Source organism: Balaenoptera borealis (assembly GCF_965194805.1).
Source record: "Balaenoptera borealis genome assembly, chromosome: 7".
NCBI classification, from domain to species: domain Eukaryota; kingdom Metazoa; phylum Chordata; class Mammalia; order Artiodactyla; family Balaenopteridae; genus Balaenoptera; species Balaenoptera borealis.
The window spans coordinates 106,847,081-106,860,284 of NC_138864.1; the positions used below are offsets into that span (position 1 = coordinate 106,847,081).

The 13,204-nt window shown below is 44.5% G+C and overlaps 1 protein-coding gene across 3 annotated transcripts in view; it reads left to right on the forward strand.

Annotated features, from left to right (window-relative positions):
* SMO (smoothened, frizzled class receptor) overlaps positions 1-13,204 on the forward strand; it is a 34,554-nt gene that overhangs the window by 2,297 nt on the left and 19,053 nt on the right. The window contains exon 1 of one of the 3 annotated variants that reach the window (XM_082399171.1): positions 10,911-11,798. The exons of 1 other annotated variant lie outside the window; for it this stretch is intronic. In XM_082399171.1, the coding sequence (XP_082255297.1) occupies positions 11,465-11,798 (334 nt within the window). In that variant the 5' untranslated portion in view covers positions 10,911-11,464. Of the gene's footprint in view, positions 1-10,910; positions 11,799-13,204 lie in introns of those variants that run through there. One more of the 3 variants, XM_082399173.1, reaches the window with a different exon arrangement.

Here is a 13,204-nt window from a genome sequence, read left to right on the forward strand (position 1 = left end):
CCAGAAAGACTCTAAATGAAGATATATTCCCAGAAGTCCGGATTGGAGCAGGGAAGGAATGAACAGAATGGGATCAAATGCTTATTCCCCACTAGAGAACTGCATGTATTAAAATGTTATTACTGAAAAAGGCAATTGAAATTCCTCTAAATAGAGAGTCTGGGGTGGATACCTTGAAAAAGGTGTTTTCTGGCAGGAGGCTGTAAGGGCCAATTTGTGTTTAGACACAATAAACAAAATGTATACCTACAGGAAGGCAGGTAAACGCATGCATTCATTCAACAAAGATAATGTGCCAGGTGCCATTTTAGCAGTAGGCACACAATGGAGAACACAACAAGTTCCTGCCTTCGCTAAGTCTACTGGAGAAGACAGAGTTATACAAAATATGTTATATCTTATATATTACATATACTATGATGTCAGGTAGCGATATAGGCTAGGAAGAAAAAGCAGGCTCTGAGGGTAGAGACTGATGGAAGAGGTGCTATTTTGGATGAGGCAGTTAAAAATGCTTTCAATTTTTTTTTTTTTTTTGCCGAGCCACGTGGCTTGCAGGATCTTAGTTCCCCAACCAAGGATTGAACCTGGGCCCTTGGCAGTGAAAGCTCAGAGTCCTGAGACTTCCCTGGTGGCACAGTGGTTAAGAATCCGCCTGCCGACCCAGCAATCCCACTACTGGGCACATACCCAGAGAAAACCATAATTCAAATAGACACATGCACACCAATGTTCATTGCAGCACTATTTACAATAGCCAGGTAATGGAAGCAACCTAAATGCCCATCGACAGACGAATGGATAAAGAAGATGTGGTATATATACACAATGGAATATTACTCAGCCATAAAAAGGAACGAAATTGGGTCATTTGTAGATACGTGGATGGATCTAGAGACTGTCATACAGAGTGAAGTAAGTCAGAAAGAGAAAAACAAATATCGTATATTAACGCATATATGTGGAATCAAGAAAAATGCTACAGATGAACCGGTTTGCAAGGCAGAAATAGAGACAGATGTAGAGAACAAACATATGGACACCAAGGGGGGAAGTGGGGGGCAGGGTGGTGGAATGAATTGGAAGATTGGGATTGACATATATAAACTAATATGTATAAAATAGATAACTAATAAGAACCTGCTGTGTAATAAAGAAAGAAAGAATCCTCCTGCCAATGCAGGGGACACGGGTTCCATCCCTGGTCTGGGGAAGATCCCACATTCCGCGGAGCAACTAAGCCTGTGCACCACAACTACTGAGCCTGCACGCCGCAACTACTGAAGCCCACACGCTCTAGGGCCTGTGCTCCATAACAAGAGAAGCCACTGCAATGAGAAGCCCGCTCACCACAACGAAGAGTAGCCCCTGCTTGTTGCAACTAGAGAAAGCCCGTGCGCAGCAACGAAGACCCAACACAGCCAAAAATGAAAAATAAAAATAAAAAATAAAAAAAGAATAAAGCTACTTTAAAAAAAAAAAGCGCAGAGTCCTACCACTGGACTGTCATGGAATTCCAAAAAATGTCTTCAATTTTAAAAAATGATTTTATTCTGAAATAATTATAGACTCACAAGAGCTTGCAAGGAAATGTACAGGGAAGCCACATGCATTTTCCCTAACCTCATCCAATGTTGACATCTCATGCAATTATAGTATGATATCAAAACCAAGGAATTAACATTAGTGCAATCCACAGAGCTTATTCAGATTTCACCAGTTATACATGCAGTCATTTGAGTATGTGTGCATAGTTCTATGTAATTTTATCATATGTGTAGCCTTGAGTAATCATCACTACAATCAAGGTACTGAACTGCATATATGAATTATACCTCAATAAAGCTGTTACCAAAAAATAATTGTGCCATCATCACAAGACATGTTGTTGGTGTTACCTCTTCATAACCACACCCATCCCTCCCCACCATCAGTAACCCCCGGCAACCACTAATTCATTCTCCATCTCTATAATTATGTTATTTCATGAATGTTACATAAGTGAAATCATGCAGTAGATATCCTTTGAGATTGGCTTTTTTCACTCAGCATAATTCCCTTGAGATCTGTCCAAGTTGTTATGTGTATCAGTAGTTCATCCCTCTTTATTGCTGGCTAGTGTTCCACGGTATGGATGTACCACAGTTTGTTTAACCATTCACTCATTAAAAGACATTTGGTTAGGTTTCCAGTTTTGAGCTATTACAGATAAAACTGCTATGAATATTGATGTACAAGTTCCTGCGTGGAAACAAGTCTCCATTTCTTTTGGCTAAACGCCCAGGTGTGTGATTGTTTGGGTTGTATGGTAAGTGTATGTATGGTTTTTTCAGAAACTGACAAACTGTTTTCCAGAGGGGCTGTATCATTTTATGTTCCCCAGCAATGTATGAGTGATTCAGTTTCTCCCCAGCCTTGCCAACACTTGGTGTTAATCATATTTTTCATTTTAGCCATTTTAATAAGTGTGTCGTGATTATCTCATTGTGGTTTAATTTGCATTTCTCTAATGACTAATGATGTTGAATATCTTTTCATGTACTATTTGTCACCTCTATATTCCCTTCAGTGAGAATATATTTTGCCCATTTTCTAATGAGATTGTTTGTTTTTTTAATGCTGAGTCTTGAGAGTTCTTTATGTATTCCAGATTCTAGATCTTTATCAGATATGTGATTTGCAAATAATTTTCTCCCAGTCTATAATTTTTCTTTTCACTCTCTTAACAGTGTCTTTTGCAGAGCTAAACTTTTTAAAATTCTGATAAGGTCTAATTTATTTTTTTTCTTATGGGTCATTCTTTTGGTATCAAGTCTAAGAACTCTTTGCCTAGTCATAAGTCCTGAAAATTTTCTCCTATGTTCTTTCCTAGAAGTTTTATAGCTTTACATTTACATGATTCATTTTGAGTTAATTTTTGTATAAGCTGCAAAGTTTAGGTTGAGTTTCATAATTTTGCTTATGGATGTCTAATTTCTCCAGCACCATTTATTGAAAAGGTTCCCTCTTCCATTGAATTTCTTTTGCTACTTTGTCAAAAATTAACTGGGCATATTTGGGGGCATATTTATGAATTCTCTATTCTGTTCCATTAATCAGTGTACCTATCTTTCTGTCAGTACCACACTGTCTTGATTACTATACTATAGCTTTATAGTAAGCTTTAATATCAAATTATTCCCCCCACTTTATTCTTCTTTTCCAAAAACTATTTTGGCTATACTAGGGCCTTTTACTTTCCATATAACTTTTAGAATAAGCTTGTCTATGTCTACAGAGAAATTTGCTGAGATTTAGATAGTATTGAGGTTTAGGGGAATCAATTTAGGGAAAATTGGCATCTTTACTACGTTGAATCTTCTTATCTATGAACACGGTGTGTCTCTCCAAGGATTTAGGTTGTCTTTTCATTCCTTTAATCAGCATTGCGTAATTTTCACCATACAGGTCTTGTACATATTTTTGGTAGGTTTATACTTAAGTATTTCATCTTCTTTGGAGCAATTATAAGGAATGCCTTCTTGAGGAGGGTTAGTTGAACAGAGACTCGAGTGAAGTGAGAACATGAGAGCAAACAAGAGTGCAAAGGTCCTGAGGCAGGCGTTTGCTTGGTGTGTGTAAGGACCAGCAAAATGAACAGCATGTTTGAGATGGAGTGAACTAGAAAAAGAGTAGCAACAAATGAGATCCAGGAGGTTGCCAGGGGTCGACAGGGCCTCGGTGAAGTCATGATGAGATCTTGGAATTTACCCTGAGTGTGATGAGATGCCATTAGAGAGTTCTGAGCACAGGAATGATATGATCTGCCTTACGTTTTAGAAGGATCACCCTGGCACCTGACTGGAGAATCGGCTGTAGAAGGGTACAGGGAAAGAAAGGGCTCTGTTAGGAAGCTCTTGGAGTGGCCCAGGAGATAGATGATGGGAGCTCCAAACTGGCTGGCAGCTGTGGAGGTGATGAAGAGTAGTTGGAGTCTAGACATATTTTGAAGGTGTAGCTGACAGGATATGCTGATGGATTGGGTGTGGGTTGTTAGAAAAAGAGAAGAGTCAAGGATGAGTCAAAGGTTCTTGGCCTGGGTGCAGCTGGGTAAATGGTGGTGCCATTTATTGAGAAGAAGAAAATTACATTCTTTTTTGGTTTGTTTTTCTTTCTTTTTTAAAAATTGAAGTATAGTTGATTTACAATGTTGTGTTAATTTCTGCTGTACAGCAAAGTGATTCAGTTATACATATATACATTCTTTTTTAATATTCTTTTCCCTTATGCTTTATCGTAGGATACTGAATATAGTTCTCTGTGCTATACAGTAGGACCTTGTTGTTTATCCATTCTATATACAAAAGCTTACATCTGCTAACCCCAACCTCCCACTCCATCCCACCCCCTCCCCCTTGCACCTACCAGTCTGTTCTCTATGTCTGTGATTCTGAAAAACTATATTCTTTAGTATAAAAGCAGAACTGTCACCACCGAGAAAAGACCTAAAACCTGAAATCACAGTGTACAGTCACAGACTGAAATGGGGCAAGATTACCCTTTCCCAAACCAGCCCCATTTCTACACTGTTGGCTACCGGTTGGACTTACAGGAATCACTGAAATGGCACCATAGGTTGGATGTTGGAGATGAAAAAAGGAAAGTGAAACCAAAAGTTATTAAGTACTTAAGGACCAAGCTTTTCACTATTACATCATATTAATCTTCATTAGATTCCTTATAGCTAAGTAGTAATATGCTTACTTTTTCTTTTTAAAAAAGTTATGGTAAAGTATATATAACTTAATAGTTATCATTTTAACCATTTGTAAGTTTAAAATTCAGTGGCATTAAATATACTTATAATGTTGTATAATCATCACCACTATCTCAATCCAAGACTTTTCATCATCCCCAACAAAAACTGTACCCATTAAACAATAACTCCCCTTTCCTCCCTCCCCTCTAGCCCTTAGTAAACAATATTCTATTTTCTGTCTCTATGAATTTGCCTATTCTAGGTAGCTCATATAAGTGGAATCATTCAATCTTTGTCCTTTTATGTCTGGCTTATTTCATTGAAAATAATGTTTTCAAGGTCCATACATGTTACAACATATATCAAAATTTCATTCATTTTTATGGCTAATTAATATTCCACTGTATGTACGGTCGTCCCTTAGTATCCACAGGGAATTGGTTCCAGGACCTGCCTCAGATACCAAAATCCTCAGAGTCCCTGGTTGGCCCTCCATATCCATGGTTCTGCACCTGCAGATACAACCAACCTTGGATCATGTAATACTGTAGCATTTATTGAAAAGAATCCGCTCATAAGTGGACCCCCGCAGTTCAATCCTGTGTTGTTCAAGGGTCAACTGCGTATACCACATTTTATTTATCCGTTCATCTATCGATGGACGCTTAGGTTGTTTCTGCCTTTTGGCTATCATGCATAGTGCTGCTATGACCATTGGTATACAAGTATATGTTTGACTTCCTGCTGTCAGTTCTTTTGGACATATACCTAGGAGTGGAATAGCTGGGTTATATGGCAGTTCTATGTTTAGCCTTTGGAGAAACTACAAAACTTTACCACAGCAGTTTCATCATTTTACATTCCCACCATCAGTACACAAGGTTTTTAATTTCTCTATGTCCTTGCCAACACTTGTTATCTTCTCTGTGTGTGTGTTTTTTTATAATAGCCATCCTAGTAGTTGTGGAGTGGTACCTCATTGTTGTTTTGATTTGCATTTCTCTAATGACTAATGGGGTTGAGCATCTTTTCATGTGCTTATTGGCCATTTGTATGTCTTCTTTGGAGAAATGTCTGTTCAAGTCTTTGGCCCTTTTTAATTGGGTTGTTTTGTTGTTGCTGTTGTTGAGTTTTAGGAGTTCTTTATATATTCTGGATATTAATCCCTTATCAGATATATGATTTGCAAGTATTTTCTCCCATTCTGTTGGTTGTCTTTTTGCTTTAATAATAGTATCCTTTAATGCACCAAAGTCCTTAATTTTGATGAAGTCCCATTTATCTATGTTTTCTTTTATTGCCTATAATTTGGGTGTCCTATCCTTAAAATCATTGCCAAATACAGTGTCATGCAGATTTCCCCCAGTTTCCTTCTAAGATTTTTGTAGTTTTTAGCTCTTAAATTTAGGTCTTTAATCCATTTTTAATTAATCTTTGTTTATTGTGTAAGGTAAGGGTACAACTTCCTTCTTTTGCATGTAAATATCTAGTTTTCCCAACATTTCTTTTGAAAAGACTGTCGTTCTCCCACTGAATAGTTTTGGTACCCTTCTAGAAAATCAATTGGCCATATATGTAAGGGTTTATTTTTAAGCTCTCTATTCTATTCTATTGGCCTATATGCCTCTCCTTCTGACAGTATCATAGTGGGTTTTTTTGTTGTTGTTTTTAAATAAATTTTTATTTATTTGTTTATTTTTGGCTGCGTTGGGTCTTTGTTGCTGCACACGGGCTTTCTCTAGTTGCGGTGAGCGGGGGCTACTCTTTGTTGTTGTGCGTGGGCTTCTCATTGCGGTGGCTTCTCTTGTTGTGAAGCATGGGCTCTAGGCGCGTGGGCTTCAGTAGTTGTGGCTCGTGGGCTCAGTAGTTGTGGCTCACGGGCTTCAGTAGTTGTGGTGCGTGGGCTCTAGAGTGCAGTCTCAGTAGTTGTGGCACACGGGCTTAGTTGCTCTGCGGCATGTGGGATCTTCCCGGACCAGGGCTCGAACCTGTGTCACCTGCATTGGCAGGCAGATTCTTAACCACTGCACCACCAGGGAAGCCCTATCATAATGTTTTAATTGCTGCAGCTTTGTAGTAAGTTTTAAAATTGTGAAGTTTAAGTCCTCTAATTTTATTTTTTTATTTTTATTTTTTTATTAATTAATTAATTTATTTTTGGCTGTGTTTGGGTCTTTGTTTCTGTGCGAGGGCTTTCTCCAGTTGCGGCGAGTGGGGGCCACTCTTCATCGCAGTGCGCCGGCCTCTCACCGTCGCGGCCTCTCCCGTTGCGGAGCACAGGCTCCAAACGTGCAGGCTCAGTAGTTGTGGCTCACGGGCTTAGTCGCTCCGTGGCATGTGGGATCTTCCCGGACCAGGGCTCGAACCCGTGTCCCCTGCATTGGCAGGCAGACTCTCAACCACTGCGCCACCAGCGAAGCCCCCTCTAATTTTATTAATCTTTTTTCAAGATTGTTTTGGCCATTCAGGGCCCCTTGTAATTCTATATGTATTTCAGGATCGATCCACTTCTCCATTTCTGTGAAAAAGGCTGTTGGAATTTTCATAGGGATTGTGTTAAATCTATAGATTGTTTTGGGTAGTATTAACATCTTAACATTGCTAAGTCTTCGTATCCATGAACACAGAATGTCTTTTCATTTATTTAGGTCTTCTTTAATCTCTTTCAGCAACCTTTTGTAGTTTTCAGTGTACAAGCCTTTCACCTCCTAGGTTAGATTTATTCTTAAATGCTTAATTCTTTTAGATACTTTCTAAATGGAATTGCCATCATAATTTCCTTTTCAGAACATTCATTTCTGATGTATTGAAATACAACTGATAATATCTCATTTTTATAAAGAAAGAAATAGGGACTTAGACTAAGTTGTTCAGAGGTTGGCTAGTCAGGTCTCTAACTCCAAATCGACTGTACTCCTTCTTTGAGGATGTAGCTTATCTAGCTCCTTTCCCATTTTGTCCTTTCCCTCTGACTGATGCTCTTCATTGTAAAATAAGAAACACGGGAAAAAAGAAAGAACTGGAGCACTACAACAATTATGCTCCAAATTCTGGCAGGTGTGACAACTGAACCATGAGGAAGCAACTAAGGTCTCAAGGATACCCAGGGATAGCCCACAGATACTTTCATGTTCATTCTTTTCAAGTGGAGGGCCCAGAGGCAAATAACAAAGAGTCAACATTGAATGTGTGACCTCAAAATGCCAAAATATTTGGTGAGAATGACTCAGAAATCAAGAAGCTACTTGTGGCAAATCAAGTACTGTAATACACTGTCACACAGGATAGCTTCTCTTGAACCTGACAAAAGGACTGTGTTACGACATGTACACAGGGTTAAGACTCTGGAGGAACTGGGCGGTGGTGGCTCAGGCTCAGGAGAGGAGCAGTTCTCACCCTGCTACCGTGAGGTTGGAGAACAGGAGTGTGTCAGATCACTCAGAGGAGTCTCTAAAAGACACTGGCGGGGGCTTCCCTGGTGGCACAGAGGTTAAGAATCCGCCTGCCAATGCAGGGGACACGGGTTCGAGCCCTGGTCCGGGAAGATCTCACATGCCACGGAGCAACTAAGCCCATGCGCCACAACTACTGAGCCTGCACTCTAGAGCCCGTGAGCCACAACTACTGAGCCTGCCTGCCGCAACTACTGAAGCCCACCCGCCTAGAGCCCGTGCTCCACAACAACAGAAGCCACTGCAGTGAGAAGCCCGTGCACGGCAACGAAGACCCAACACAGCCAAATATAAATTAATTAATTAAAAAAAAAAAAAGACACTGGCGGTCTTGGTATGCCTGAAGGAGGGGATGGATGGGCTTTCTCCAGGACCTTGAATGCCATTCAGGAACCACCAGGAAATCCTCTCTTCCCTAGTCCCCACTGAACATTTTCCATCCTCTCCTGAACCTGCTGTCTGACAGGATCCTGAATCTCCACTTCCTGGAGAGTGAGTCTCAGGGAGTTGAGAAATTAGCACATCTTCTCCCTCCTCCTGAAGGGAAGAACATTCTGGATGGAAGACAACACTGTAGGCTCTTCTCAATCTCTAGAATAAAGGTTCTATATTACAATGATGTGATTCTTCCACAAAAGATTCTTCTGCTTCCCAAGAAATCCCAGACAAGGGATGGTACAGCCTTCATACTTGAAGAATTGCTAACATTTTTAGGCAGAAAGGTAAGGGGCTGCCTGAGCATATGCATAGGTTTCTCCCTAATGCATGGACTACGGAGAAAATCCCACAGGGCTTCAAAGCTGCCACAGTAACAACCAGATAGAAAACAAGTGGAGAAAGTTCCTAAAGCAAAGCAACGGTGTGGTATCAGGCAACCTTCTCTGTGGCTCAAACTTTAGACATAACAGCCATTTCACTTATATCACAGAAAAAAAATAAATAACTGAGGTAGGTTCATAATGTTTTAAATTATTTTTCCAGTAGGAATATTACACCCTGATGACATAGACTATTCCCACTTCTTCCACAAATCACCAGCGACTTCCCTCAAAATGGTCCCTTGTCTCCAGACTCTTGCCCTTCGTACCATCCTCACATTGACTGATTAATGTTCTTAAACATATTACTCCTCTGATCAAAATTTTTCACTGTTTCCTATTGCCAGTATAATGAAACCTTAATTCCTCTGTATGTCATTTGTGGTTTCCTACCAGTCGGTTTCCCTGCTTACCCCCTACTATGTCCTGATTGCCAGGCTGGTCATGCTCTGAGCTATAGTCATAGTTTCCTCCACTTGTAATGCCAGCTGGGCTTCTCTCTACTTTTCTAACTCTTCCTACTCACTTTTCAGGGCTGGATTCAAATCCCACCTCCTCCACTGCTACCCACACTGACCTTTTCCTGCTATAAATTCCTATAGTACACTCACTGTACACCTCATTTTGGCAGCTTATTTATCGAGTGGTTAATATTGCATGCCTGACTGCACTGGATGCTTTGTGGATACAGAGAATAGAATAAGGTCCTTGCCCTAGAGGAGGAGACTTTGCTGCTTTGTCGTAGTATATTACTGTTTCTTGAGGGCAAGCACAGTAAAACTCCACAGTAAAACTCCAAGTTCTCAAGTTCTTCAAGTATGTCATGCCTATCACAGTGCTACATACATCCCAGGATTTCAGAAAAAGACTTGCTAAATTGAATTGAATCCTCTCTCTCTCTCTCTCCCTCCCTCTCTCTCTCTCTCTCTCCCTCTCTCTGTCTCTAGGGCTTATGTAACACTTGAGGATGGTAGCTGAAGTGAAATAGCTAATTTGCTCTAAAATGGCCAAACCTAACAGAACTAGTTCACTTGGGCTAGGCTGAAGGGGTAGCGGCAGTGGTAAGAAAGGAAAAACCACCCTAGTGTGCTGCCCCATCAGCAACATGGAAAAGTTGCTCAATGCAAGTCCACTCTCCAGCTGGACCCCTGGTTACTAAGAGGTGGAAACCGCTGCAGGGTGAAATCAAATTCCGTGACTGAAAACATGACAAGCAAAGGAGTGAGAAAAGGCAAAATAAGCAGAGTAGGGAAGGAGAGCAGCATAAACTTCCTTGGCCAGACTATGAGCAGCAAAGGGCCATCAAAGAGGGACTGGCCTCCTTTGGACATAACTAAAGACACGCCAGGCCAGCTGTTGGCAACCACAGTTCAGAGCTTCACACATTTGTAGCAATAAAGTCTTGATGTTGGCACTTTTGGTTTCCAGACACCTGCTCCCCGAGGTAACAGCAGTGGGGGGCAGCTGCCCTGAGTGACTCTGAGGTAGACTCTTACACAGGTCCTGAGCTGGAAGGACTCGGACGAGTGAGAACCCCAAACCCCGGTCTTCTCCATGGGGCCCTAGGACAAGATGAAAGATCTAACGCAAAGCAGAAAAGACTGGCGGGTTGGGGAGCAGGGCGGGATGTAACAGAGGCTTCAGGCACCCCCTGTCTCTCCCACCGTAAACCAGAGGAGTCCTCTCCCTGCAGACGACCGGGCTGAACGATCCTCAGGCCAATCAAGGTGCCTGCTGAGTCTTGTGGCAACTACTGGCCACGATTGCCACCCATCTCTTGCCCCGAGGCAGTGGCGGGGTCACCAGAGCCCCATGTCCGGGCCTCTCCGGGCGCCCGGGACGCTGAAGCTCGAGCTCCTCCTCTTCCCTCCCTCGGCCAGTCCCTCCCCCAGCCGTAGAAGAGGGGGGGCCGGGCTTGGCTCGGCGAGGCCCGTGCATTCCAGAGAGTCGAGCGAGCTAGAGCAACAAAGGAGCCGGGTAGTTGGCGGGGAGAGTCCCGGGGCTGCGGCACAGTACAGCCAAGTGGGCGTCTGGGCCGCAGGCTGGCGCGAGGGTGGAGCCGGGAACCTAGTCCAGCACCCCCGGCCCGCGCCTGGCCTCCATCGCGGGGCCGGGAGGTGGTTTTAATGGTGGGAGAAGGAATGGGGCTAGAGATTGGGGGCCCAGGGGGCTCCCGCAGCTGAAGATAACTAGGATTGCCAGGGGAAGGGGTAGAGAGTTGTGCATCCCGGCCCGAGCCTCCACCGCCCAACATGGGCCCCGGGTTCCAAAGTTTGCGAAGTTGGGCGCCTAGGGCCCGCGGCGCGCGGAGCGTCCGGGGGGGCCCGGCACCGGACTCGCGGGGCGCACAGGTCGCCTGAGCTGCCCCCGAGGCCCCAAGTGTTGCGCGTGTGGCCTGGGGGCTCCGGAGAGCGGGCGGGGGCGCCAGGGCTTCTGCTGAGTTGGCGGGTTTGGCCATGGCCGCTGCCCGCCTCGCACGGGGGCCGGCGCTCCTGCTCCTGGGGCTGTTGCTGCTGCTGCTGCTGCTGGGGGGCCCGGGCCGGGGGGCGGCCTTGAGCGGGAACGCGACCCGGCCTGGGCCGCGGAGCGCGGGCGGGAGCGCGAGAAGGAGCGCGGCCGTGACCGGCCCTCCGCCGCTGCTGAGCCACTGCGGCCGGGCCACCCCCTGCGAGCCGCTGCGCTACAACGTGTGCCTGGGCTCGGCGCTGCCCTACGGGGCCACCTCCACTCTGCTGGCCGGGGACTCGGACTCCCAGGAGGAAGCGCACGGCAAGCTGGTGCTCTGGTCGGGTAAGCGCGCGGGAGCCGGAGCCGGGGGTTTGTGGTGATGGGATGCGGGCATTCTCGGAAAGAATAGGCTCAAGCCTGAGCTTTTGAGAGGGCGGGAGCAGCGCCCGGGAGAGTTGCAAGAACGGAGTCTGAAACTTTGGGGGCAGGCTGTATGCAGGATGGGACCGTCGGTGATGAGGCGGGAGGGCGAGGAAGTTGAGGAAGCGGATCACAAAGGCCTGAGCAGGGTGGGTTAGCAAAGGAAAAGGGGGAATGAGGGGCCCGAGAGCGAGGGGGATGGTGGCTCTGAGCCACAGGAAAGGACTTTTTTTTTTTTTTTTTTTTTAAGAAAAGGAGATGCTCCACGTAGGTGCCACTATGGAAGCGGGGTCCTCGGGAATTCAAGGAGGTGTTTAGACCTTGGAGAAGAGACTGGGAAATCGAATTGGCAGGAAAAAGGGAAAGATGGGGGTAGAAGATATAGGCATTGAGGGAGAGGGTGGGGGAAAAGAACTGAGTGAAATTTGTGAAGGGTAAGAAACCCCTGGTGATGAGTAATTAAAAGGTAACCAGAAAGTTCCAGAAATCTTGTTTTGGGAGACAGAAGTCCAGTGATCGTGTCTTGCTTTGACAGGAGATTTCACTTTCCTCATCTGAAAAATGGGGACTCGGTTCCTTGTCCGAGGTTGTGAAGGAATGAGACTATTCCTTCATTCATTCCTTCATGGATTCCTAACCCATTATTTGTGGGTTCCTTGGAAGTTTGGACCCTCAGGCTGGTCTGGGCTGAGGAAGGACACTTAAGTGTGGGATGTCTAGAGCCCCCTGGATACTTTCATGGTGGTCTGAGGTCCCAGAACCCTCACCTCATGGTGGGATTATGACCCAGCCTGAAAAACTGCAGACTGAACCCAAGCAGGTCCTTCTTTAGCAGTGTGGAGTGGATTAGCTCCCCACCTGTCACTCTTCTGGGCTGGGGACCTAAAGAGAAGGGGAGGGAACTGACCTTGCCACCCCTTGCTTGTAGCTAGGGTGACTCCAAAATTGTCCTTGAAGAAACAGGAAATAAAATCAAAAGGCAGGAGCAGACCTGGCAACCTCCGTCTTTTGATAGGCCTTGGATGCCCCACATCTCAGTTCTGCCCCAGGGACGGGTAAGGATCCTGATAGGGGAGTGTTTGTAGGCTGCCTGTCATTGTCAGGTTGGCCACTAGAGTTCTCAGAGTCTTTGCCGGATGTTGGACAAAGTCATGTCATTCCTGGCTTGGTACAGATGCCAGAGGAAGAACCTGGAGGATGGTACCCATGGTGGAGCCACATCCTTTGTGGGTATCAGGTTCTAAAGTCAACATGTAGGCAGAAACCATGTGTAATCAACAGTAGCTTTGAAAAATCCATAAATGGCCACAACATAAGGTCTATGGGAT